Genomic DNA, 26,560 nt, shown 5'->3' with positions numbered 1-26,560 from the left:
TTTGAAGTGCTCTATTTTTAAAATTTGAACTTCTAATTTTTTTAATTTAGCAATGCTAAAAATACATTTTTATAAATTTCATTCTCATCTAACTTTTTTGGTTTCACCTATTAAACTTAATAAAACAATATAGTTTTATTTTATTCTGCAAACTTAGTATGTTTCGTGTGGTGATCCTTTTGATTTTTTGTACCGTGATACTTTCTTCCTTTTGTTCTCGTTTGAACTTCGTCTTTTTTTAATGATGAACTTCCTTTTTGATTTTCTGTGACGTGATACTTTCTTCATTTTGTTCTCATTTCAACTTCGTCTTTTTAGTGATGAACTTCCTTTTTTATTTTTTGTGACATGATACTTTCTTCCTTTTGTTCTCGGTTGAACTTCGTCTTTTTTTAATGATGAACTTCTACCGTGATTTTTACATGGTTTTTTCCCATGTGTTTTGAAGTGAGAGAGTGAATGAAATCTGCTTGTTTATCTCATTGAAGTTTTGAGGTTTTTGAATGTTATTTTTCTTCTTTATTGTCAAGTATTTCGTATCTTGAAATTTAACCATTCTTGTTAAGTAGTGAAAATATTAAAACAAATAATTTTGAATTCTTTTATAATGTTCTAGTGTGAATCAGAGTTAAAAGATACAAGCTTCATAGCTGATCGTGAGCGCTAGGTAAATAGAACGTTGCTTTTCTCTTAACCACAAGTTATTTTATCACTGAATAGTAACACACATTCCTTATCCTCTCACACACCACACGTTTCATATCCACACCACGTAGGCACACTACTCTTTTATCTCTATCACTCCATAATTTTCTCGCTTTGTCATGTTCCTGGTAACGCCCAAATTGGCTGTGCAAGCAAAAACAAGCAGTAGCAGTAGTAGCTCGGTGCTGGCCATTCTTCTCCTCTGTTGGCAGTAGTAGAAACACATAAATTAAAATGGTGCTGCCACCGTAGCCTACACCGCACAGCGAAACGTTGCTGTTGCCAGGGCCCCACCAGCTGAACTTTCATCCCGCGCCAAGCTGAACTTTTGTGAACCTAAAGATGTAGTTGAAGAGCAAGAGCAACAACTTGATATCTCTGTCGTCCTTGTGGTGTCGAGGAGGGGTGCAGGGAGACGCTGGCAGTAGTGGGGCACCACCTCGGTAGGCTTCGAAGGCCGGCGCAGGCAACCCGGTAGATCAAATAGTCCAGAACTCCAGATTTAGACGACCTGAAACAAGCTGGCAAACTGTACGTGTTTCTAACCCAATAGAACTCTGAACCTTCTGAAGAAAAACCATGGTTTGAACGACTGTTAGGATAACATTCAGCCCTAGAATATTTACTGAAAAGCAAACACAAATGTAATTGCTCTCCTGTGGCTTCTAACCCAATAGAACTCTGAACCTTTTTGAAGAAAAACAATGGGTTGAAGAAGACTGTTACGATAATATTCAGCCGTAGAATATTAAGTAGGGCGCATGCGACGACGCTGATGGGTAAAGGGCGCGACCTGCAACTCGAGGAGACCGTGACCTGCAGCTGGTTAGCACGTCGCCTGCTAGTGTTTCGAACGGCCGCAGTAGTCTCCATGGTACAGCTGAACTTCAGACATCAAAATCCGGAGCTCCTTCTGCATATTTTTGGAAGCAGTATTTGCTGCGGATCAGAATCAAATAGATAGAGAATTAGCACCTAGTGATAGACACACATCAGCCAGTCGTCCCGGCGAGAGAGTAGGTGCACCAGCAGCTAGCTACAGATTTTTTTCATGGAACAAGCAGTGCATGCCCCACTACAATAAACAAGGGAATGTAGAACACTGCAAGAATTTCCCGGAAGAATAAACAAACAGAGGACCACATCACACGTACTTGAAACTGATGGAACTAGTATTCTTGTGTGTGGCAGCGTTTCAACAAACACAAGATATGCACCCATATAGATAATTAGACAAAGTTACTTAGCTCTTCATGGCCATTGTCGAGCACGACAATACTTAACTTTCTCAATGTACATATACACGCCAAATTGAAAATACTAGGAGTGCTGGAGCGAATTGAAAAAACAATACCGAACTTACTCAATGTATACTAAACGAAACACAGACATATTCATCTCGGTGATGCACATGACAAAATAGAATTGCTGGAGCAAATTGAACTGCCAGCCCTCGGTGAATTGTCTGCAAGGAGGTCATGAGGTGGAGGAGGGGGCAGAGAGGGAGATCTCACCTCTGCTGTCAAGCGAGCAGACAAGGAGGGACTGCACGCACGGACGAGGTTGGACTGCGCCACGGATCCCGGCCGGAGTGATGTGTGATTGCGGTGTAGGCGGCGACGTGGGGAGGCAGGAGGTGTCATGTCGAGTGCACGCGGCAGGCGGCGTGCTTGGGATCGCCGGGACATGGATGCGGGGCGTCGGATCCCGCCCAGCGGCGTAGGATCTTGGGGGTGGTGGAGGTACGGGATCCTGTTGGGGGTCGGCGGAGGCGCGTCCGCGGGAGGATATCGGGGCGGGGCAACGGCAGGAGGACGGTGCGCGGCCGCTGGAGAAGACCGGGGGCAAGGCCGCGGCAGGAGGAAGGCGCGTGGCCGCAGCAAAAGGGCGGCTGCAGGGCCACGGGATGAGGCCGGCGGCGGTTCCGTGGGAGACGGGCGGCGGCGATTTCGTAGGAGGCCGACGTAAGGTGGGCAGGACGAGGCCGGTGGACGGCGGCGGCGCTACCGGAGGAGGATGGTGGAATCGTGGGAGGTTAGAGATAGCGTTCAGACGGAAGGTCGTCGCCGGGTTATTAGGCCGTTCGATGATGTGCTAATGGGCCGGTCTAGTGTTGCTCTTAATCTCAGGAACACCTCATCGGGCTCTATATAGGGCTGCTGTGATCCAAATAACTATTCTGATCCCAGAATCAAAATAGTGCTACTATATATATATATATATATATATATATATATATATATATATATATATACACACACACAATTAGCTAGCTATCTATTATTTCTCTTAATTGATGCCTTCGGAGTCAATGGCATTAGCTTAATTGGTGCCTTCGGAGCACGATAACAATTGAAAGTGGTTCATGGGGGCGGTAGCGGGTAATAGTATTCTCCTTTGGGATCTATGACCTGGTCGAGTAAAAATCCCGCTATTTCCTCTTGAATTGCTTCTATGCGGTCCTCTGGTAGGAGCTTCTCCCGCACCTCTTTAGATTGTTAAGAATGAGATCAATGTGCATGTGTATTAGTTGTGTGACTAAATATCGATAATGGTGTAAAAATTGTGAATAGTGTTCTGACAAACATACCCACTCCTGTCTTTGAGATCTGCTCCTTTCGGACGCCATCATGCGAATGTTCTCGCAAACGTAGTATGCACACAGATTATTCCTCGGCGCCTGCTTTAGGGCCTTTACAAGAATGGAATTTGATCAGATAATAATTAATCAAGCATGATAATTAAAGAGATGGCAGCTAGCTAGTACTACTTAATTACTTACCTGAGGTCGATACCATTTTAGATTTTGTTTCCATGGGCCTGGAGTGGCCCTGATGAACTTTGCCCAAGCCCTGCCTGCTGACAAAGAAAATGAATAAAGGGGTTATTAAATAGTTGTTATTAGGAAATGATGAACTAATTAAATAGGCCGAGATATAGTTAATAATGATTGAAATTACCTGTTGACCATCCCCTTCACGATGGTGTAGTCAGTTGGTTTCTTAAGTAGTGAGTCTAGTACTTCAACTGTTCCTTCATCAACTTTAATGATTAACAAGATCCAGTGAAATCTGCATGCACACACGTTTGCATGTCTTAATTAAGCGGGCATATGTAAGCAAAAACATGTAGCTAGCTAGTAGGCAAAAACAGAATTTGTAGTACAAGACAGTGTGACTCGCTCGAAGTTGTAAGGAAGTAGTATATCTTCATTGTATTTGAGGCGCTTGAAGAACTCTAGCATGCTTTCCTCTACACTTTTTTCGTAATATGGATCTAATTTCCATGTGTATTCATTAATGGTATTTGGGTCAACGAACCCAATGCCATAGCGTCCACCTTTTTTCATTTCATAAATCTTCATCCTGCATAATACCACAGAAAAGAATATAGTGAGGATAATTACAGGTAATGATTGATCAAAACGATCACTACAGCTAGCTTGAGACTTAAATTACAGAAAGAAATCACTTACAGACAATAGCAACTGGCGATAGATTTGTCGAGTGCGTCTTGATTGTATAGATGAAATAGTTCTGAATACTCAACGGACACAGCTTTCTCATTGTAATAATGATCCTTCTTGACATTCACCATGAGGGACTCTCGATTGGAAATCTTGGTAATGTCCATGTACCATTGATGCAATTCATACATTCTCGTTGGGAGCTTCTTGACCTCGTCTGGCTCGACCAAAGGTTGGCCCCGGACATATTTCCGTTTTATTTCCTCCTCTCTAGTCGGAGACATGGGCTCGATATCGAGGAGTTGTCCAACAGTGATCATGAGCGTTTCAGCCTGCTCAATATGCTCCTCGGTTATCACCACATCGCCCAGCCCGGGAACGTTAACGGTTTGCCCACAATAATATTGGGCGCGCCTACTCTCATGTGTTGTTGGCACAACAAGCGGGGGGATTGATTGCGCCGCCTGTTCTCCCAGCTGGGGAACGGTTTTACCGCTTCTTTTGCCAGCTGATTTGCTCAAGCTCGAGCTCGCCTCTTTCTATAGATGTGCTCGATTTAACTTCTTGATGTGGCGCTCATAGTCTGTGTCAACAGACTTGGGAGCTGGTGCTCTAGCCATACGAATGAAGTGGTCAATCTTTTCCTCAGGCACTTTCTCCCTTGGCGGCGGTGGCGGTTTCGGTGCAAAATGGGCTTCCACCTCGGCCTTCGATATGGCTACGTTTTACTCCTCGGACTTGTCGTAAGGCCTCTGCGGAAGAGGCGCGAGGCTTGGACCATATTGAAATCACTTGCCTCCGCCTGTACCTCAAGTACTACCTCGACTTGTACCACTACGCACCATAGCTGAGGCGGCTCTCTTCCGTGATTGTTGAGGCGGCGAAGACGGCTGACGTGGCTGAGTTGGAGGAGGAGTGGCCTGAAACTGTGCCGGACTTGGAGGAGGAGTGGCCTGAAGCTGTGCCGGACTTGGAGGAGGAGTGGCCTGAAGCTGTGCCGGACTTAGAGGAGGAGTGGCCTGACGCGTTGGTGGACTTGGAGGAGCGGGAGTCTGCTGACTCGGTGGTGGACTTCGACGAGGAGTCGGATAACGCGGTGTCGGTGGCCTTCGAAAGATGATCCAATCCTTTCTCCATAGGATGATACGATGGTTGGCCTCTCCCAGTGTGTGCTCATCGTCATCTCCAGGAATGTCAAGCTCTAGCCCCGAATATTGGTCCACCACCTCATCAACCAAGACACGAGCATAGCCCGCTGGAATCGGGTTGCAATGGAAGGTTGCCTCGGGGGGATTTGTAAAAGCAAGGGCGTCCGCCAGCTTCATGGATATGTTCTTCATTTTGAAGTGTAGCTCGCAGTTAGTGTTCTCCATGATGTCATCCACTGGGTAGCTATCCAGCAATGCGTCGCCCGGGGCGGAACCCATGCTGCTTCTTGGCATGGATGGGATGGTGATATCCAATGCTGGATCATCCGCTAGCTGATGCAGCTGCTGAGACCCCCTTTGCTGGCTAAGTGAGTCGATCTGCTCCTGCTGCCACTGGAATTTGACTGCCAAGTCCGCGTGCGCTGATTCTAGGCCTTGAAGGCGTTCATAGTCTAGCTTCCTCTGCTCCTCCTCCACCTTCCTCTTCTTCTCCTCCGCAATCTTCTTTCTCGCACGGGTTCTGTAGTTGGTGTTCCAGTCCGAAAACTCCTCATACCACGGAATAGAGCCCATGCCTCGTGCTCTTCCCGGGTGTTCAAGATTTCCCAGGGCACACGCAAGCTCGTCGTTCTCTCTGTTGGGCTGGAACACCCCCGATCGAGCCTCTTCTATTGCAACAAGTAGCTTATCTTTGGCTCCGTCCAAACATGCCTTCTTCGAAACTTTGCCTGTCTTCGGGTCCAACTCCCTCCCATGCGCATAGAACCAAGTCCTGCACCTGGGGGGCCTGCTCAATGTTTCTGGAGTGACACCTGCATCCTCCATCTCTTTCACGGACTTATCCCACTTAGGCATTCCCACTGCATAGCCACCTGGCCCAAGCTTATGGAACTTATCCTTTTTTGCGGCATTGGCCTTGTTTATTCTCGACCGTTCCTTAGATAATTTTGCATCCTTGAATTTCAAGAAATCGTCCCAATGAGCACTTTGCTTCTCTAGTGTTCCCTCGAATATTGGAGTCTTCCTTCCTCCCTTGACGTACTTGGCCCATTCATGATTCTTGTGGTTGTTGAATAACATTTATAATAATTCTATAACTAACATTTCTATATAACTAACATTTCTAATAATTCTATCACTAAAAAACAGAAAGATTGTGTGTGTCTGTGTGTGTGTGTGGTACATGGCGGCCGGGGCAGGAGCTCACTAGCGAGGCGCGACGACGGGGGGTGGCGACAGGGACGGGGACGGAGACGGAGACGGCGACGGGGTGGCGACGACGGGGACGGGGCGGCGATGGGCCGGGCGGGGACGACGGAGGACGGGGCGGGGCGCGGTGACGGGGCGCAGCGCGGCGACGGGGACGACGGGGATGGGGACAGCGACGGGGTCGGCGACGAGGGGCGGCAGCGACGGGGCAGAGGAGAAAGAAGCAGAGGGAGAGATGAGAAACTGACAAATTTTTTGAAGTGTTTTCTTATATAGAACAACCTTTAGTACCGGTTGGAGCCACCAACCGGTACTAAAGGTCTATTTTGGCCAGGCCAAGCGGCAGGAACGACACCCCTTTAGTACCGGGTGGTGGCTCCAACCGGTACTAAAGACCCCCCCCCCTTTAGTACCGGTTTGAGCCACCACCTGGTACTAAAGGGGGTGCACTGGCGCAGGTGCGGTGCGAAATGTTTAGTCCCATCTCGCTAGCCGAGGGGCGTCCGCACTGGTTTATAAGCCCCAGTGTGATAGCTCCCTCGAACTCCTCTCCAAAGCAGACCTACTGGGCCTAAATGTTATGTGCTGCCCTGTGGGCCTACTGGGCCTTTGCGGTCCTGCATCCTGGCCCAACAACGGGTTGGGTTTCTAGTCGTATGCAGGCCGTTGTGGCGCAGTAGGTGGGCTTTTTTCTTATTTTGTTTGCTTTATTTATTTATTGTTGTTTTATTTATTTTTGAGTTTTTTTGGCTCTATTTAGAGTTTCTTTGTGAATATTTTTGCTTTAGGTACAAAAAATTACAAACTTTTTGTTAGTACCGGTAGTTTACAAATTTGAATAGTTTAAATTTTGAATTATTTGAAATTTGTGTGAATCACTAGTTTGTGAATAACTTAACTTTGAAAATAGATTTTTCAGTGATTCTTTTTTTTATGTTTAATATTAGTGTGTTTTATCATTATATTCAATTTGGTAATGCTTAGGTTATTTAAAAAATGAAATGCCTTTGTAACGGATGAATTTTCGTCTGAAACCCTGATACTTCGAAAGAGATTGTCCATTTTGTATATGAAGTGCATCCAGTTTTTGCGGTAACCCTCTCTACAGCTATGTGGGTGAAATTATGATACCATGCCAACTTTCAACCTTTTCTGAGTTTATTTGAAATGCTTTTCAATTTTAGGGTCATTTAGCTGAAAAAAAGTCAGTAAATGCATGAAAGTATTTGCTTGCACATAAAATTTCTTCGCGTTTCAAATGCCAAAACACATAACTAGCTACCCTAACTATTACAGAGATTCCCTCCTGGGTGTGAAACACGGAAGAAAGTGATGATAGTGAAGCCGATCACATCCCAGATCTTTGGGTGTGAAACTTTTTCTTCGCGTGTGTCCCTTTGCGCCGTAGCCATGGAAAATCTTCATCATTTAACTGGATGCTCGGGTCAATATTCACTGTGAATGGAGCAATTTCATCAAAATTTTCATAATCTCCTGACATGTCTGTCTTGTCATCCACTCCCACGATGTTTCTCTTCCCAGAAAGAACTATGTGCCGCTTTGGCTCATCGTACGATGCATTCGCTTCCTTATCTTTTCTTTTTCTCGGCTTGGTAGACATGTCCTTCACATAGAAAACCTGTGCCACATCATTGGCTAGGACGAATGGTTCGTCTGCATACGCAAGATTGTTGAGATCCACTATTGTCATTCCATACTGCGGGTCTTCCGTTACCCCGCCTCGTGTCATATTGACCCATTTGCACCGAAACAAAGGGACCTTCAAACCACATCGATAGTCAAGTTCCCATATGTCCTATATATAACCATAATATGTTTCCTTTCCCGTCTTGGTTTCTGCATCAAAGCGGACACCACTGTTTTGGTTGGTGCTCTTCTTATCTTGGGCGATTGTGTAAAATGTATTACCATTTATCTCGTACCCTTTGAAAGTCATTATATTCGAAGATGGTAACTGGGACAGCAAGTACAGGTCATCTTCAATAGAGGCGTCATGCATGGTACGTGTCTGCAACCAGCTGGCGAAACTCCTGGTTTGTTCACGTGTAATCCAGTGATCAGACTGAAGGAAATATGCCCTGGAGGCAATAATAAAGTTATTATTTATTTCCTTATAATCATGATAAATGTTTATTATTCATGCTAGAATTGTATTAACCGGAAACATAATACATGTGTGAATACATAGACAAACAAAGTGTCACTAGTATGCCTCTACTTGACTAGCTCGTTAATCAAAGATGGTTATGTTTCCTAACCATGAACAATGAGTTGTTATTTGATTAACGGGATCGCATTATTGAGAGAATGATCTGATTGACATGACCCATTCCATTAGCTTAGCACCCGATCGTTTAGTATGTTGCTATTGCTTTCTTCATGACTTATACATGTTCCTGTAACTATGAGATTATGCAACTCCCGTTTACCGGAGGAACACTTTGGGTACTACCAAACGTCACAACATAACTGGGTGATTATAAAGGAGTACTACAGGTGTCTCCAAAGGTACATGTTGGGTTGGCGTATTTCGAGATTAGGTTTTGTCACTCCGATTGTCGGAGAGGTATCTCTGGGCCCTCTCGGTAATGCACATCACTTAAGCCTTGCAAGCATTGCAACTAAATGAGTTAGTTGCGGGATGATGTATTACAGAACGAGTAAAGAGACTTGCCGGTAACGAGATTGAACTAGGTATTGGAATACCGACGATCGAATCTCGGGCAAGTAACATACAGATGACAAAGGGAACAATGTATGTTGTTATGCGGTCTGACCGATAAAGATCTTCGTAGAATATGTAGGAGCCAATATGGGCATCCAGGTCCCGCTATTGGTTATTGACCGCAGACATGTCTCGGTCATGTCTGCATTGTTCTCGAACCCGTAGGGTCCGCACGCTTAAGGTTACGATGACAGTTATATTATGAGTTTATGCATTTTGATGTACCAAAGGTTGTTCGGAGTCCCGGATGTGATCACGGACATGACGAGGAGTCTCGAAATGGTCGATACATAAAGATTGATATATTGGAAGCCTATGTTTGGATATCGAAAGTGTTCCGGGTGAAATCGGGATTTTACCGGAGTACCGGGAGGTTACCGGAACCCCCCGGGAGCTAAATGGGCCATGATGGGCCTTAGTGGAAAAGAGAAGAGGCAGCCCTACATGGGCCGCGCGCCCCTCCCCTCCCTTGGTCCGAATTGGACAAGGAGAGGGGGCCGGCCCCTCTCTCTCTTTTCCCCCCTCCACAAGTCCTATTCCAACTAGGATTGGGGGGGGGGGGAATCCTACTCCCAGAGGGAGTAGGACTCTCCTGGCGTGCCCTATGTGGCCGGCCAGCCTCCCCCCTTTTGGTCCTTTATATACTGAGGCAGAGGCACCCTAGAACACACAAGTTGATCCACGTGATCTATTCCTTAGCCGTGTGCGGCACCCCCAGCCACCATAGTCCTCGATAATATTGTAGCGGTGCTTAGGCGAAGCCCTGCAGCAGTAGTACGTCAAGATCGTCACCACACCGTCGTGCTGACGGAACTCTTCCCCGACACTTTGCTGGATCGGAGTCCGGGGATCGTCATCGAGCTGAACGTGTGCTAGAACTCGGAGGTGTCGTAGTTTCGGTGCTTGATCGGTCGGATCGTGAAGACGTACGACTACATCAACCAAACGCTTCCGTTGTCGATCTACTAGGTATGTAGATCATACTCCCCCTCTCGTTGCTATGCATCACCATGATCTTGCGTGTGCGTAGGAAAATTTTGAAATTACTACGTTACCCAACAGTGGTATCAGAGCCTAGGTTTTATATGTTGATGTTATATGCACGAGTAGAACACAAGTGAGTTGTGGGCGATATAAGTCATACTGCCTACCAGCATGTCATACTTTGGTTCGGCGGTATTGTTGGATGAAGCGGCCCAGACCGACATTACGCGTACGTTTACGCGAGACCGGTTCTCCCAACGTGCTTTGCACAGAGGTGGCTTGTGGGTGACAGTTTCTCCAACTTTAGTTGAACCAAGTGTGGCTACGCCCGGTCCTTGCGAAGGTTAAAACGGAGTCAAATTGACAAACTATCATTGTGGTTTTGATGCGTAGGTGAGATTGGTTCTTACTTAAGCCCGTAGCAGCCACGTAAAACTTGCAACAACAAAGTAGAGGACGTCTAACTTGTTTTTGCAGGGCATGTTGTGATGTGATATGGTCAAGACATGATGCTGAATTTTATTGTATGAGATGATCATGTTTTGTAACCGAGTTATCGGCAACCGGCAGGAGCCATATGGTTGTCTCTTTATTGTATGCAATGCAATCTCGATGTAATGCTTTACTTTATCACTAAACGGTAGCGATAGTCGTGGAAGCACAAGCTTGGCGAGGCGACAACGATGCTACGATGGAGATCAAGGTGGCGCGCCGGTGACGATGGTGATCACGACGGTGCTTCGGAGATGGAAGATCACAAGCACAAGATGATGATGGCCATATCATATCACTTATATTGATTGCATGTGATGTTTATATTTTATGCATCTTATCTTGCTTTGATTGACGGTAGCATTATAAGATGATCTCTCACTAAATTATCAAGAAGAGTTCTCCCTGAGTATGCACCGTTGCGAAAGTTCTTCGTGCTGAGACACCACGTGATGATCGGGTGTGATAGGTTCTACGTTCAAATACAACGGGTGCAAAACAGTTGCACACGCGGAATACTCAGGTTATACTTGACGAGCCAAGCATATACAGATATGGCCTCAGAACACGGAGACCGAAAGGTCGAGCGTGAATCATATAGTAGATATGATCAACATAATGATGTTCACCAATGAAACTACTCCATCTCACGTGATGATCGGACATGGTTTAGTTAATTTGGATCACGTAATCACTTAGGGGATTAGAGGGATGTCTATCTAAGTGGGAGTTCTTTAAGTAAATTAACTGAACTTCAATTTATCATGAAACTTAGTACCTGATTAGTATCTTGCTTGTTTATGTTTGATTGTAGATAGATGGCTCATGCTGTTGTTCCGTTGAATTTTAATGCGTTCCTTGAGAAAGCAAAGTTGAAAGATGATGGTAGCAATTACACGGATTGGGTCCGTAACTTGAGGATTATCCTCATTGCTGCACAAAAGAATTACATCCTGGAAGCACCGCTGGGTGCCAGGCCTGCTGCAGGAGCAACGCCGGATGTTATGAACGTCTGGCAGAGCAAAGTTGATGACTACTCGATAGTTCAGTGTGCCATGCTTTAGGGCTTAGAATCGGGACTTCAACGACATTTTGAACGTCATGGAGCATATGAGATGTTCCAGGAGTTGAAGTTAATATTTCAAGCAAATGCCTGGATTGAGAGATATGAAGTCTCCAATAAGTTCTATAGCTGCAAGATGGAGGAGAACAGTTCTGTTAGTGAGCATATACTCAATATGTCTGGGTATAATAATCACTTGATTCAATTGGGAGTTAATCTTCCAGATGATTGCGTCATTGACAGAATTCTCCAATCACTGCCACCAAGCTAAAAGAGCTTCATGATGAACTATAATATGCAAGAGATGAATAAGACTATTCCCGAGCTCTTCGCGATGCTGAAAGCTGCGGAGGTAGAAATCAAGAAGGAGCATCAAGTGTTGATGGTCAACAAGACCACTAGTTTCAAGAAAAAGGGCAAAGGGAAGAAGAAGGGGAACTTCAAAAAGAACGGCAAGAAAGTTGCTACTCAAGAGAAGAAACCCAAACCTGGACCTAAGCTTGAAACTGAGTGCTTCTATTGCAAGCAGACTGGTCACTAGAAGCGGAACTGCCCCAAGTATTTGGCGGATAAGAAGGATGGCAAGGTGAACAAAGGTATATGTGATATACATGTTATTGATGTGTACCTTACTAATGCTCGCAGTAGCACCTGGGTATTTGATACTGGTTCTGTTGCTAATATTTGCAACTCGAAACAGGGACTACGGATCAAGCGAAGATTGGTTAAGGACGAGGTGACGATGCGCGTGGGAAATGGTTCCAAAGTCGATGTGATCGCAGTCGGCATGCTACCTCTACATCTACCTTCGGGATTAGTATTAGACCTAAATAATTGTTATTTGGTGCCAGCGTTAAGCATGAACATTATATCTGGATCTTGTTTGATGCGAGACGGTTATTCATTTAAATCGGAGAATAATGGTTGTTCTATTTATATGAGTAATATCTTTTATGGTCATGCACCCTTGAAGAGTGGTCTATTCTTGTTGAATCTCGATAGTAGTAACACACATATTCATAATGTTGAAGCCAAAAGATGCAGAGTTGATAATGATAGTGCAACTTATTTGTGGCACTACCGTTTAGGTCATATCGGTGTAAAGCGCATGAAGAAACTCCATACTGATGGACTTTTGGAACCACTTGATTATGAACCACTTGGTACTTGCGAACCGTGCCTCATAGGCAAGATGACTAAAACACCGTTCTCCGGTACTATGGAGAGAGCAACAGATTTGTTGGAAATCATACATACAGATGTGTGTGGTCCGATGAATATTGAGGCTCGTGGCGGATATCGTTATTTTCTCACCTTCACAGATGACTTAAGTAGATATGGGTATATCTACTTAATGAAACACAAGTCTGAAACATTTGAAAAGTTCAAAGAATTTCAGAGTGAAGTTGAAAATCATCGTAACAAGAAAATAAAGTTTCTATGATCTGATCGTGGAGGAGAATATTTGAGTTACGAGTTTGGTGTACATTTGAAAAATTGTGGAATAGTTTCGCAACTCACGCCACCCGGAACACCTCAGCGTAATGGTGTGTCCGAACGTCATAATCGTACTTTACTGGATATGGTGCAATCTATGATGTCTCTTACTGATCTACCGCTATCGTTTTGGGGATACGCTCTAGAGACGGCCGCATTCACGTTAAATAGGGCACCATCAAAATCCGTTGAGACGACGCCTTATGAACTATGGTTTGGCAAGAAACCAAAGTTGTCGATTCTGAAAGTTTGGGGCTGCGATGCTTATGTGAAAAAGCTTCAACCTGATAAGCTCAAACCCAAATCGGAGAAATGTGTCTTCATAGGATATCCAAAGGAAACTATTGGATACACCTTCTATCACAGATCCGAAGGCAAGACTTTTGTTGCTAAATTCGGAAACTTTCTGGAGAAGGAGTTTCTCTCGAAAGAAGTAAGTGGGAGGAAAGTAGAACTTGACGAGGTAACTGTACCTACTCCCTTATTGGAAAGTAGTACATCACAGATAACTGTTTCTGCGACACCTACACCAGTTAGCAAGGAAGCTAATGATGATGATCATGAAACTTCAGAACAAGATACTACTGAACCTCGTAGATCAACCAGAGTAAGATCCGCGCCAGAGTGGTACGGTAATCCTGTTCTGGAAGTCATGCTACTAGATCATGATGAACCTACGAACTATGAAGAAGCGATGGTGAGCCCAGATTCCGCAAAATGGCTTGAAGCCATGAAATCTGAGATGGGATCCATGTATGAGAACAAAGTGTGGACTTTGGTTGACTTGCCCGATGATCGGCAAGCAATTGAGAATAAATGGATCTTCAAGAAGAAGACTGACGCTAACGGTAATATTACTGTCTACAAAGCTTGACTTGTCGCAAAAGGTTTTCGGCAAGTTCAAGGGATTGACTACGATGAGACCTTCTCACCCGTAGTGATGCTTAAGTCTGTCCGAATCATGTTAGCAATTGCTGCATTTAATGATTATGAAATTTGGCAGATGGATGTCAAAACTGCATTCCTGAATGGATTTCTGGAAGAAGAGTTGTATATGATGCAACCAGAAGGTTTTGTCGATCCAAAGGGAGATAACAAAGTGTGCAAGCTCCAGCGATCCATTTATGGACTGGTGCAAGCCTCTCGGAGTTGGAATAAACGCTTTGATAGTGTGATCAAAGCATTTGGTTTTATACAGACTTTTGGAGAAGCCTGTATTTACAAGAAAGTGAGTGGGAGCTCTGTAGCATTTCTGATATTATATGTAGATGACATATTACTAATTGGAAATGATATAGAATTTCTGGATAGCATAAAGGGATACTTGAATAAGAGTTTTTCAAAGACCTCGGTGCAGTTGCTTACATATTAGGCATTAAGATCTATAGAGATAGATCAAAACGCTTAATTGGACTTTCACAAACCACATACCTTGACAAAATTTTGAAAAAGTTCAAAATGGATCAAGCAAAGAAAGGGTTCTTGCCTATGTTACAAGGTGTGAAGTTGAGTAAGACTCAATGCCCGACCACTGCAGAAGATAGAGAGAATATGAAAGATGTTCCCCATGCATCAGCCATAGGATCTATCATGTATGCAATGCTATGTACCAGACCTGATGTGTGCCTTGCTATAAGTCTAGCAGGGAGGTACCAAAGTAATCCAGGAGTGGATCACTAGACAACGGTCAAGAACATCCTGAAATACCTGAAACGGACTAAGGATATGCTTCTCGTATATGGAGGTGACAAAGAGCTCATCATAAGAGGTTACGTTGATGCAAGCTTTGACACTGATCCGGACGATGCTAAATCGCAAACCGGATACGTGTTTACATTAAGCGGTGGGGCTGTAAGTTGGTGTAGTTCTAAACAAAGCGTTGTAGCGGGATCTACATGTGAAGCAGAGTACATAGCTGCTTCGGAAGCAGCAAATGAAGGAGTCTGGATGAAGGAGTTCATATCCGATCTAGGTGTCATACCTAGAGCATCGGGTCCAATGAAAATCTTTTGTGACAATACTGGTGCAATTGCCTTGGCAAAGGAATCCAGATTTCACAAGAGAACCAAGCACATCAAGAGACGCTTCAATTCCATACGGGATCTAGTCCAGGTAGGAGACATAGAGATTTGCAAGATACATACGGATCTGAATGTTGCAGACCCGTTGACTAAGCCTCTTCCACGAGCAAAACATGATCAGCACCAAGGCTCCATGGGTGTTAGAATCATTACTGTGTAATCTAGATTATTGACTCTAGTGCAAGTGGGAGACTGAAGGAAATATGCCCTAGAGGCAATAATAAAGTTATTATTTATTTCCTTATAATCATGATAAATGTTTATTATTCATGCTAGAATTGTATTAACCGAAAACATAATACATGTGTGAATACATAGACAAACAAAGTGTCACTAGTATGCCTCTACTTGACTAGCTCGTTAATCAAAGATGGTTATGTTTCCTAACCATGAACAATGAGTTGTTATTTGATTAACGGGATCGCATCATTGAGAGAATGATCTGATTGACATGACCCATTCCATTAGCTTAGCACCCGATCGTTTAGTATGTTGCTATTGCTTTCTTCATGACTTATACATGTTCCTGTAACTATGAGATTATGCAACTCCCGTTTACCGGAGGAACACTTTGGGTACTACCAAACGTCACAACGTAACTGGGTGATTATAAAGGAGTACTACAGGTGTCTCTAAAGGTACATGTTGGGTTGGCGTATTTCGAGATTAGGTTTTGTCACTCCGATTGTCGGAGAGGTATCTCTGGGCCCTCTCGGTAATGAACATCACTTAAGCCTTGCAAGCATTGCAACTAAATGAGTTAGTTGCGGGATGATGTATTACAGAACGAGTAAAGAGACTTGCCGGTAACGAGATTGAACTAGGTATTGGAATACCGACGATCGAATCTCGGGCAAGTAACATACCGATGACAAAGGGAACAACGTATGTTGTTATGCGGTCTGACCGATTAAGATCTTCGTAGAATATGTAGGAGCCAATATGGGCATCCAGGTCCCGCTATTGGTTATTGACCGCAGACATGTCTCGGTCATGTCTGCATTGTTCTCGAACCCGTAGGGTCCGCACGCTTAAGGTTACGATGACAGTTATATTATGAGTTTATGCATTTTGATGTACCGAAGGTTGTTCGGAGTCCCGGATGTGATCACGGACATGACGAGGGGTCTCAAAATGGTCGAGACATAAAGATTGATATATTGGAAGCCTATGTTTGGATATCGGAAGTGTTCCGGGTGAAATCGGGATTTTACCGGAGTACCGGGAGGTTACCGGAACCCCCCGGGAGCTAAATGGGCCATGATGGGCCTTAGTGGAAAAGAGAAGAGGCAGCCCTACATGGGCCGCGCGCCCCTCCCCTCCCTTGGTCCGAATTGGACAAGGAGAGGGGGCCGGCCCCTCTTTCTCTTTTCCCCCCTCCACAAGTCCTATTCCAACTAGGATTGGGGGGGGGGGATCCTACTCCCAGAGGGAGTAGGACTCTCCTGGCGCGCCCTATGTGGCCGGCCAGCCTCCCCCCTTTTGGTCCTTTATATACTGAGGCAGAGGCACCCTAGAACACACAAGTTGATCCACGTGATCTATTCCTTAGCCGTGTGCGGCGCCCCCAGCCACCATAGTCCTCGATAATATTGTAGCGGTGCTTAGGCGAAGCCCTGCAGCAGTAGTACGTCAAGATCGTCACCACGCCGTCGTGTTGACGGAACTCTTCCCCAACACTTTGCTGGATCGGAGTCCGGGGATCGTCATCGAGCTGAATGTGTGCTAGAACTCGGAGGTGCCGTAGTTTCGGTGCTTGACCGGTCGGATCGTGAAGACGTACGACTACATCAACCAAACGCTTCCGTTGTCGATCTACTAGGTATGTAGATCATACTCCCCCTCTCGTTGCTATGCATCACCCTGATCTTTCGTGTGCGTAGGAAATTTTTTAAATTACTACGTTACCCAACACAGACCGCTCCGGGTGTTTGGAGCATAGCAAATTCTTGTGTTCATCCATATACGAAGCCACCAAGGCGGAATTCTGTAGAACCGTGTAGTGTGCTTCAGTGAGAGAATTTCTGTCCATACATATTATTTTTTCCCCTCCTAGCGTGCCTTTTCCATCCAGTCTGCCCTTATGCCGCGATTTAGGAACACCAATCGGCTTAAGGTCAGGAATAAAGTCAATACAAAACTCAATGACCTCCTCATTTTCATGGCCCTTGGAGATGCTTCCTTCTGGCCTAGCACGGTTATGAACATATTTCTTTAAGACTCCCATGAACCTCTCAAAGGGGAACATATTGTTTAGAAATACAGGACCCAAAACGTTAATCTCTTCACATAGGTGAACTAGGACGTGCGTCATGATATTGAAGAAGGATGGTGGGAACACCAACTCGAAACTGACAAGACATTGCACCAAATCATTCTCTAACCTTGGTATGATTTCTGGATCGATTACCTTCTGAGAGATTGCATTGAGGAATGCACATAGCTTCACAATGGCTAATCGAACGTTTTCTGGTAGAAGCCCCCTCAATGCAACCGGAAGCATTTGCGTCATAATCACGTGGCAGTCAAGAGACTTTAGGTTCTGGAACTTTTTCTCTGCCATGTTTATTATTCCCTTTATATTCGATGAGAAGCCAGAGGGTACCTTAATACTGAGCAGGCATTCAAAGAAGATTTCCTTCTCTTCTTTGGTAAGAGCATAGCTTGCATGACCCTGATGTATGTCGTATTTTCCGTGCATACGTTGCTGGTCCTCCCGTGCCTCAGGTGTATCTTTTGTCTTCCCATACACGCCCAAGAAGCCAAGCAGGGTCACACAAAGATTCTTCGTCACGTGCATCACGTCGATTGCGGAGCGGACCTCTAGATCTTTCCAATAGGGCAGGTCCCAAAATATAGATTTCTTCTTCCACATGGGTGCGCGTCCGTCAGCGTCATTCAGAACAGGTTGTCCACCAGGACCCTTTCCAAAGACCACCTTAAAATCCTTGACCATATCATGTACATCAGCACCAGTACGGTGGCGAGGCTTCGTCCGGTGATCCGCCTCACCTTTGAAATTCTTGCCTTTCTTTCTTACGGGATGCCTGCTCGGAAGAAATCAACGATGTCCCAGGTACACATTCTTCTTACAATTAGCCAAATATATACTGTCGGTATCGTCCAAACAGTGCGTGCATGCGCGGTATCCCTTGTTTGTCTGTCCTGAAAGGTTACTGAGAGCAGGCCAATCATTGATGGTCACGAACAGCAACGCCTTTAGGTCAAATTCTTCCCACATGTGCTCATCCCACGCACGTACACCTGTTCCATTCCACAATTGTAAGAGTTCTTCAACTAATGGCCTTAGGTACACATCAATGTCGTTGCCGGGTTGCTTAGGGCCTTGGATGAGCACTGGCATCATAATGAACTTCTGCTTCATGCACAACCAAGGAGGAAGGTTATACAAACATAGAGTCACAAGCCAGGTGCTATGGTTGCTGCTCTGCTCCCCAAAAGGATTAATGCCATCTGCGCTTAGACCAAACCATACGTTCCTTGCGTCATCTGCAAACTCCTTCCCGTACTTTCTTTCGATTTTTCTCCACTGTGACCCGTCAGCGGGTACTCTTAACTTTCCGTCTTTCTTATGGTCTTCTCTGTGCCATCGCATCGCCTTGGCATGCTCTTTGTTTTGGAACAAACGTTTCAACCGTGGTATTATAGGAGCATACAACATCACCTTGCCAGGAATATTCTTCCTGGGGCACTCGCTCTCGACATCACCAGGGTCATCGCGGCTGATCTTATAGCGTAATGCACCGCATACTGGGCAAGCGTTCAAATCCTCGTACTCACCGCAGTAGAGGATGCAATCATTAGGGCATGCATGTATCTTCTGCACCTCTAACCCTAGAGGGCAGACAGCCTTCTTTGCTTCGTACGTACTCTCGGGCAATTCGTTGTCCTTTGGAAGCATATTCTTTATCATTACCGGCAACTTTCCAAATCCCTTGTCAGATACACCATTCTCTGCCTTCCATTGTAGCAATTCCAGTGTGGTGCCCAACTTTTTCTTGTCACCTACGCAATTCGGGTACAACAATTTTTTGTGATCCTCTAACATGCGCTGCAACTTCTTCTTCTCCAAATCACTTGCGCAGTTTCTCTTTGCATCGGTAATGGCCCGACCTAGATCATCAACGGGCTCATCTGATGCCTCTTCTTCAGCTTCTTCCCGCATTGCCGGCTCAGCTTCTTCCCGCATTACCGGCTCAGCTTCTTCCCTCATTGTTGTATCATCGTATTCAGGGAACCCATGGCCAGGATAGCTGTCGTCGTCCTCTTCTTCTTCATTGTCTTCCATCATAACCCCTCTTTCTCCATGCTTGGTCCAAACATTATAGTGGGGCATAAAACCGGACTCAAACAGGTGGACGTGAATGGTTCTTGACATAGAGTAATTGTGACCATTCTTACAGCCAGCACATGGACAAGGCATAAAACCATCCGCCCGCTTGTTTGCCTCAGCCGCAAGCAGAAAAGTACGCACGCCATTAATGAACTCGGGAGAGCATCGGTCATCGTAGATCCATTGCCGGCTCATCTTCAATACACAGCACCAAAAACACCAAATTAATACAATACATAAAGTTCATACATAAAGATCATACAACACTTAAATGCAACAAACAAATAACTCTCTAGCTAAAGAATTTAAATGCAACAACAAATGCGATCAAGATCGCAACTAAGGTAACAATTGATCCAACAACATAATGATACCAAGCCTCACTATGAATGGCATATTTTCTAATCTTTCTAATCTTCAAGCGCATTTTCTCCATCTTAATCTTGTGATCATCGACGACATCGGCAACATGCAACTCCAATTCCATCTTCTCCCCCTCAATTTTTTTCAATTTTTCCTTCAAATTCTCATTTTCTCTTTCAACTAAATTTAACCTCTCGACAATAGGGTCGGTTGGAATTTCCGGTTCAACTACCTCCTACATACAAATATCTATGTCAACTTGATGGACATAATTTGTCATAAACACGAAATGCAATGAATAGTTTTAAAAGAGAATATACCACATCCAAATCATAACTCGGACGAGGGCCGACGGGGACGGATATCAAAACCATGGCACATGTATAACAAACAACGTATGGGTAAGATAATTATACGAGTAACTATATATCCAAATCACACAAACATCAATTTTTTATATAAAACTTCATGAACAAGAGGCTCACCACAAGGTGGTGCCGGCGACGGGACGTTGCGAGCGATCGACAGTGGTTACGACGGAGATTTAGAAGGTACTAAGTAAACCACACCTACATATGCAAACTAAGTGTTATTTTTGACCTCAAATTGCATATAAATCAAATACTAGCACATATATATAATTCCTCCCAAATTACTAAACTCAAAAATCAATCACTATATAAAGCATTGCACGAGCTAATCTAGCAATGAGAGATGAAAGGACAAAGTTGCTAACCTTTGTGATCATTTGAATGGATGGGGGCCTTCAAATCTTGAAAAAATTTGGGCAAAATGTGTGATGAGCTTGAGAGGAAGAGGGAAAATAACAGAGAGGAGAGGGGAAAGGGGAAGAATAGAGCGAGCTCGGGTGGACGAAGGGTCTATGTAGGACGACCTTTAGTACCGGTTCATGATACGACCCGGTACTAAAGGTGCTGGAGGGGCCCCGGACTGACAACATCCTGCTACCACTCACTTTAGTACCGGTTAGTGGCACGAACCGGTGCTAAAGGTTCGCCACGAACCGGTACTAATGAGAGCGACCGGCTAGCCGTTGGATGGCACTAATGCACACATTAGTGCCGGCTCAAATTCAAACCGGCACTAATGTGCTTCACATTTGACCCTTTTTCTACTAGTGCAAATGCGTCCCTCCTGAGTTCGATACACTCGCATCAACTTGAATTATTGCAGGACTTCTGCCACACATTTGTTTTGTTTTAGTCTAGAGCTCTTACAAATTGTTTATGTGATTGTACGGGTATTCAGTCACATTGATTTTATAGCGGTGAAATACCAGCTTTGTAGTCTAGTACCAATCCTCCCAAGAAAAACATCCATAAGGAAAATATAATCACCCAAGTAGGTCCCTAATATTTTGTAGCCAGCACCCTAAAGTTTTCGTTTCCTTATGAACAAGGCCAAAATTTTGACAGTTACGAGAATTTTCACCAAGAATTTTGGTAGCATAACGTGTTGGGAACGGTGAATCGCATCTACAATAGTAGTATAATACGACACTAAAAATTGCTCCACAGCCCTGCTTTCTCTTCTGTGCATCTTCTGGTAACACATTACTTTTGTAAAATATGTAGCTGTGTTTTCCTAATGAAAGAATCTAATTAACTGTATCTATAGCCACATATATAGATCTCTTCAGCTAGGTAATAGGTTCAGTGTAAAGAAAAAGTTCAACAGCAACAACATATATAGAGCTCTTCTTAATAGGTTAAGTGTAAAGAAAAAGTTCAGCAACAACAACAACAGTGGTATAGCAGCATCAATTGTAGCATAGGGACAGTAGTATAGCAACGACAATACTAATTTGTACATAAATTCAGTGTAAAGTCAAACAACAACGGTAGTATAGCAGCAACAGCAACAACAGTAGCATAGCAGCATCAGTGCTAGTATAACACAGTAGCTTAAACACAAATTCGGATAGCTTAGAAACAACACAAGTTTATACTTCAGTTTATGAGTTGACTATTGAATTGGCACTCATGTTTACATTAGTATCTACGCATGTAACCCTGGCTACATACTAGTATTGTTTACATATGTGACATGTCTCTCAAGTTATGTACAACATGTTGTCTCCTCATTATTATTGACTAGCTCATCTTTCAACTTCCTTGCTAGTCGAGTTGGAACCCTTGATAGACCTTTTTTTCTTTTACCGTGGGAGCTTGTGTTTGGTGTGACTAATATTTATATTTAGAATACAAATATCTCAACCTTGGTGGAGAATAAGTATTGTGTATAATTGAAGCATAAACACAAGTTGGACCTTTGGTTGCTGTTGGTACTGGTAGGTACCGGATTAAAGAGAAACAAGCACCGAAACAGAAACAAAAACCACTTTCATAGCTACCGATATCTTAAATCCTTTTCTCTACCTTGATTATCCGAATAAGATGATAATCAAACACGTGCAAATCTATTGTTACTTCGGTAAATGTGGCTTTATTTTGTATGGCTGAAGTAAGAGTTGTGACTGCAGACCCCGCCTCATTTGGAGACTGCAACCTAGTATTTCTATATTCACCATCTTGTGTAAACTTGATAGACGCCTGCATGTTTTTTTCAAAACCTTAATGAGGATAAACTTGTTTTTTAGATAGCTAACCACTCATACCGATTGGTTTAATTAGGATATACTTGATTTCTACTCCTTGATGGTGCCTATCTACTCCAAATGTTTCATAAGATGGCATATTTGAATATGCCATACCTGGATCTACATCCCAATACTTTAAACTTTTAACAAACACCTAATCCATCCTCAACAGGAATGTACCTACATCCAGATCAAGCTAGCTAGCTTGCTGTTCATTTCATCTTTACCTGCCTCCATGGATGTCCCCTAATTAAGTAGAACCATGTACTACATCACAAGAAATAAAAACCATCAGTTTGAGTAGAACCATCACTTCAAAGAAAGAAGGTCAGATCAAGAGAAAGGGTACCACAAGAGGGGAGATCAGACCCACAAGCCATGGTGACCATGACATGACAGCATCGACCGGCGCTACTACGGGGCAGTGCATCATCGGAACTACATGGCTCAGCTTTGGGTCTCCATGCTCGTTCCTAAATATAAGACGTTTTGGTAGTTTAAATTAAACTGCCAAAACGTCTTTTATTTAGGAACAGAGGGAGTATATGAGGCAACTGAGGGCAGATGGAGAGGAGGCGGAACATGGGGATGAGGAACTGGATCAAGATTTGTAGGAAGAGGAAGGTGTGCACCCACCAGGAGAGAAACACGAGAGGCGTTGGATGCCATGACTAAGGGCTTCGCCACCACCATCCCAACAAAACACGGGGATTACACCAAACACAAGCTCCCATAGTAAAAAAATATCTATCAAGGATTCCAACTTGACTAGCTAGCAAAGAAGTTGAAAGATAAGCTAGTCAATAATAATGAGAAGACAATATGTTGTACATTACTTGAGAGACATGTCCATATATATGTAAACAACACTAGTATGTAACTAGGGTTTACATAGGTGGATACGAATGTAAACATGAGTTCCAATTCAGTAGTCAACTCTTTAACTTAGGTATAAACTTGTGTTGTTTCTAAGCTGTCTGAATTTGTGTTTAAATTGTTGCTACTGTTGTACTAGCACTGATGCTGCTATGCTATTGTTATTGCTGCTATACTACTGTTGTTGTTTGACTTCACACTGAAATTATGCATATTAGTACGGTCGTTCCTACTGCTGCTATGCTACCATTATTGCTGCTATGCTATTGTTGTTGCTGCTGCTAAACTTTTTCTGTACACTCAACCTTTTAACTGGTTGGAGAGCTTTATATATGTTCATGCTGCTGAAGTTTTTCTTTACACTGAACCTATTAATTGGCTGAAGAGCTCTATATATATCGCTACAGTCAGTTAGATTTTTCATTAGAAAAAACACAGCTACATATTTTGCAAAAGTAATGTGTCACCGGATGATGCACAAAAGAGAAGGCATGGCTGAGGAGTGATTTGTACTGTTGTATTATACTACTGCTGCAAATGCGGTTGGCCTTGTTTGTAAAGAAACAAAAACTTTAGGGTGCTGGCTGCAAAATATTAGGGACTTGGTTGCGAGATTATATTTTTCATGCCGATGTTTTTCTTGGGAGGATTAGTAGACTACAAAGCTGGTGTGCGTACCCACAATCAAATAAGAAACCAAAAAACCGAAGTTGTTGACGTTCATTATTGCTTGGGATGTGTGTTGCTCATGGAGTCACATATAAGAAGCAGAAAAATAAACAATGAAAATAAAAATAAAAAGAGGAAACTGCCCAATAAAAACATGGCAAAAAATCCCAACAAAAATTTTGTATTCGCCATTGGTACTACTCTCTAGTGTATGTATGTATGTATGCAATGCATTTTTTGGGGTGTAGGCAATCTTATAGTTCAAGTAAAAGGTTATGGCACAACAATTTGTGTGCTAGCTCTAAAATCCAATCAGTGCCTGCGATCCTACTTTGATGTGGCTATGAAACATCAACACATGATGGAGTATCTGGAAGCATCGCAACGCCGCTCTCTTCGACAACCTCCGACCATCTATCGACGAGCTCGTCTGCAGCATCAAGGAGGAGGCTCGGCTTTATGCACGGGTTGGAGCCAAAGGACTAGCACTACTAATCCATATAGTCTAAAACAAATGTACTAAGGCTGAGCAACCTCCAACATGCGCTCCTGGGGACGCTGATTCGTGTACACCCCATCGAGCGGCACCAATATGTTCTATCCACCTATCAATGAAATGATAGGCAACGATGCGTATTCACAAAGAAAAAAATACCATCTAGCATCTCATATCAAGACACCTCAAGTCTGTTATTAGATACTACCTACTCCACAATTGTACAATTATCTTCCGCGTTGATCATCTGATTAATATTGATCGACGCTTGTGTTGATCTTGGCTGACCGCATGTGGTACCAGAGCCAGGGAGGGACGAGCAGGGCCGCCCCCCCCAACCATGGACGGATACTTCAAACCGTTGTGCACGACAAGAGCACATTACAAAGGATAAAAAAGCCCATAATAAAAGCCCACTAGCGTCCGGATTAGCGAAAAAGCCGATCGTATCTCCTGGAGCAGTGTATCTGCTTTCTCTCGTGCATGATTAGGTCTACCTGGGTCAGATTAGCGCACCGCTGCCGCTGCCGCCCCCGCGTGCCCTTGCCGCCGTCGTGTCTCATGTGCCCATCTCCCTCTGATCTCTCTGCTCCGCCGCTCATGATCTGATTCGTACGGCTGCGATGCAACCTACTTCATTGCTTCAGCTAACGAACTAGCAGGTTAACACTATACTTATCTCTCTCAATTCTCATCACGTATTAGTGTTGAAAGTATACGTCAGATTTTACTTGTTTTTTATAAGCTATCAAGAATTTATATCTTGTATATTAAATTTATACATCGGATTTTATTTGCGGAGTTGCCAGATTCTCTTGATGCAAATTCTCTTGTACGAGTTCCTATCTGTGATGCAAAATTTTCCTATGTCAACTACATACTGTACAGTTAATTTCTGACACTGAAATTCCTCAACTATGAATAGAAAAGGCGGTGCCAAACACCATCAAGATTAATTTGTTTTCTAAGCGAGTTACTTAAAAAACTGAAATTCATCAACTATGAAGAGAAAATATGATGCCAAACACCATTAAAACCAATTCATTTTCTAAGCTGATTTCTTTGAATTCTTGACATACTGAAATTGTTAATGAGACTAATGTGCAAGTTCTCAACCTTGTTCTTTATAATTATCTTTTGCACTAGATTTTTTTTCAATCTACTTCACTTGGCCCCCCTATACCTAAATCCTGGCTCCGCCCCTGTGTGGTACGCATTCAGGTGCGTAACCTTGACGTCCGACTCGTCGTGGTTGAACACGTAGATGCGCGCCTTATCGCCCACTGCCTTTTTCAAGTACACCCTCGACAATATGCTCATTCTATCGTGGCCTCCGAAGCTCTCCACCTTGGAGTGGTCGATCTGCACAGTATGCATCATTGAGATCTATTGTTAGTTAGTGCAGGGGACATTAATGTAGAGCTACTTGTAGTTCCAGGATGGAGGGGGGCATCGCCCCCAACCCCCGTAGAAAGTACAGTCATTTTGCCCCAAAACATGCTGATATGTAGTAGTAGGTAGGTGTAACGTACCAAGCTTCTGAGAGGTATCTTGCCACCGGTATTGGCGACAATGACGTCGATGAAGCGGACGAAGTTGGGTGTCAGTGTACTAAAGTTTGGGCCTTTTAGTACCCCATACTTGTGCACGGGTGGTTACAGCCTCACCCGTGGCAAGGTCTGACGGGGACATCTGGAGGCAAATACGAGACGACCGAAGAAGGCCACAAGCTGGGCTCCCGGCAAGATCCTTGTCAGGGTGGTTTGTGAAGCGAAGCCCCGGCAAGACCAT

At 44.0% G+C, this 26,560-nt stretch overlaps 1 protein-coding gene across 1 annotated transcript; it reads right to left on the bottom strand.

The window, feature by feature from the left end:
- Positions 1 to 668: 668 nt before the first annotated feature.
- LOC119283651 (wiskott-Aldrich syndrome protein homolog 1-like) lies at positions 669 to 26,560 on the bottom strand. Its single transcript, XM_037563110.1, has 4 exons — positions 26,411 to 26,560; positions 26,000 to 26,131; positions 2,220 to 2,799; positions 669 to 1,644 (listed from the first exon to the last, which is right to left on the bottom strand). Exons 1-4 carry the CDS (start codon positions 26,558 to 26,560, stop codon positions 1,547 to 1,549), a joined length of 960 nt encoding a protein of 319 aa, XP_037419007.1. The 3' UTR covers positions 669 to 1,546.

This window comes from Triticum dicoccoides, chromosome 4A (genome assembly GCF_002162155.2).
Source record: "Triticum dicoccoides isolate Atlit2015 ecotype Zavitan chromosome 4A, WEW_v2.0, whole genome shotgun sequence".
Taxonomy (NCBI): domain Eukaryota; kingdom Viridiplantae; phylum Streptophyta; class Magnoliopsida; order Poales; family Poaceae; genus Triticum; species Triticum dicoccoides.
The sequence above is the reverse complement of the archived record's forward strand: the minus strand, read 5'-3'. Positions and strand labels throughout refer to the sequence as shown.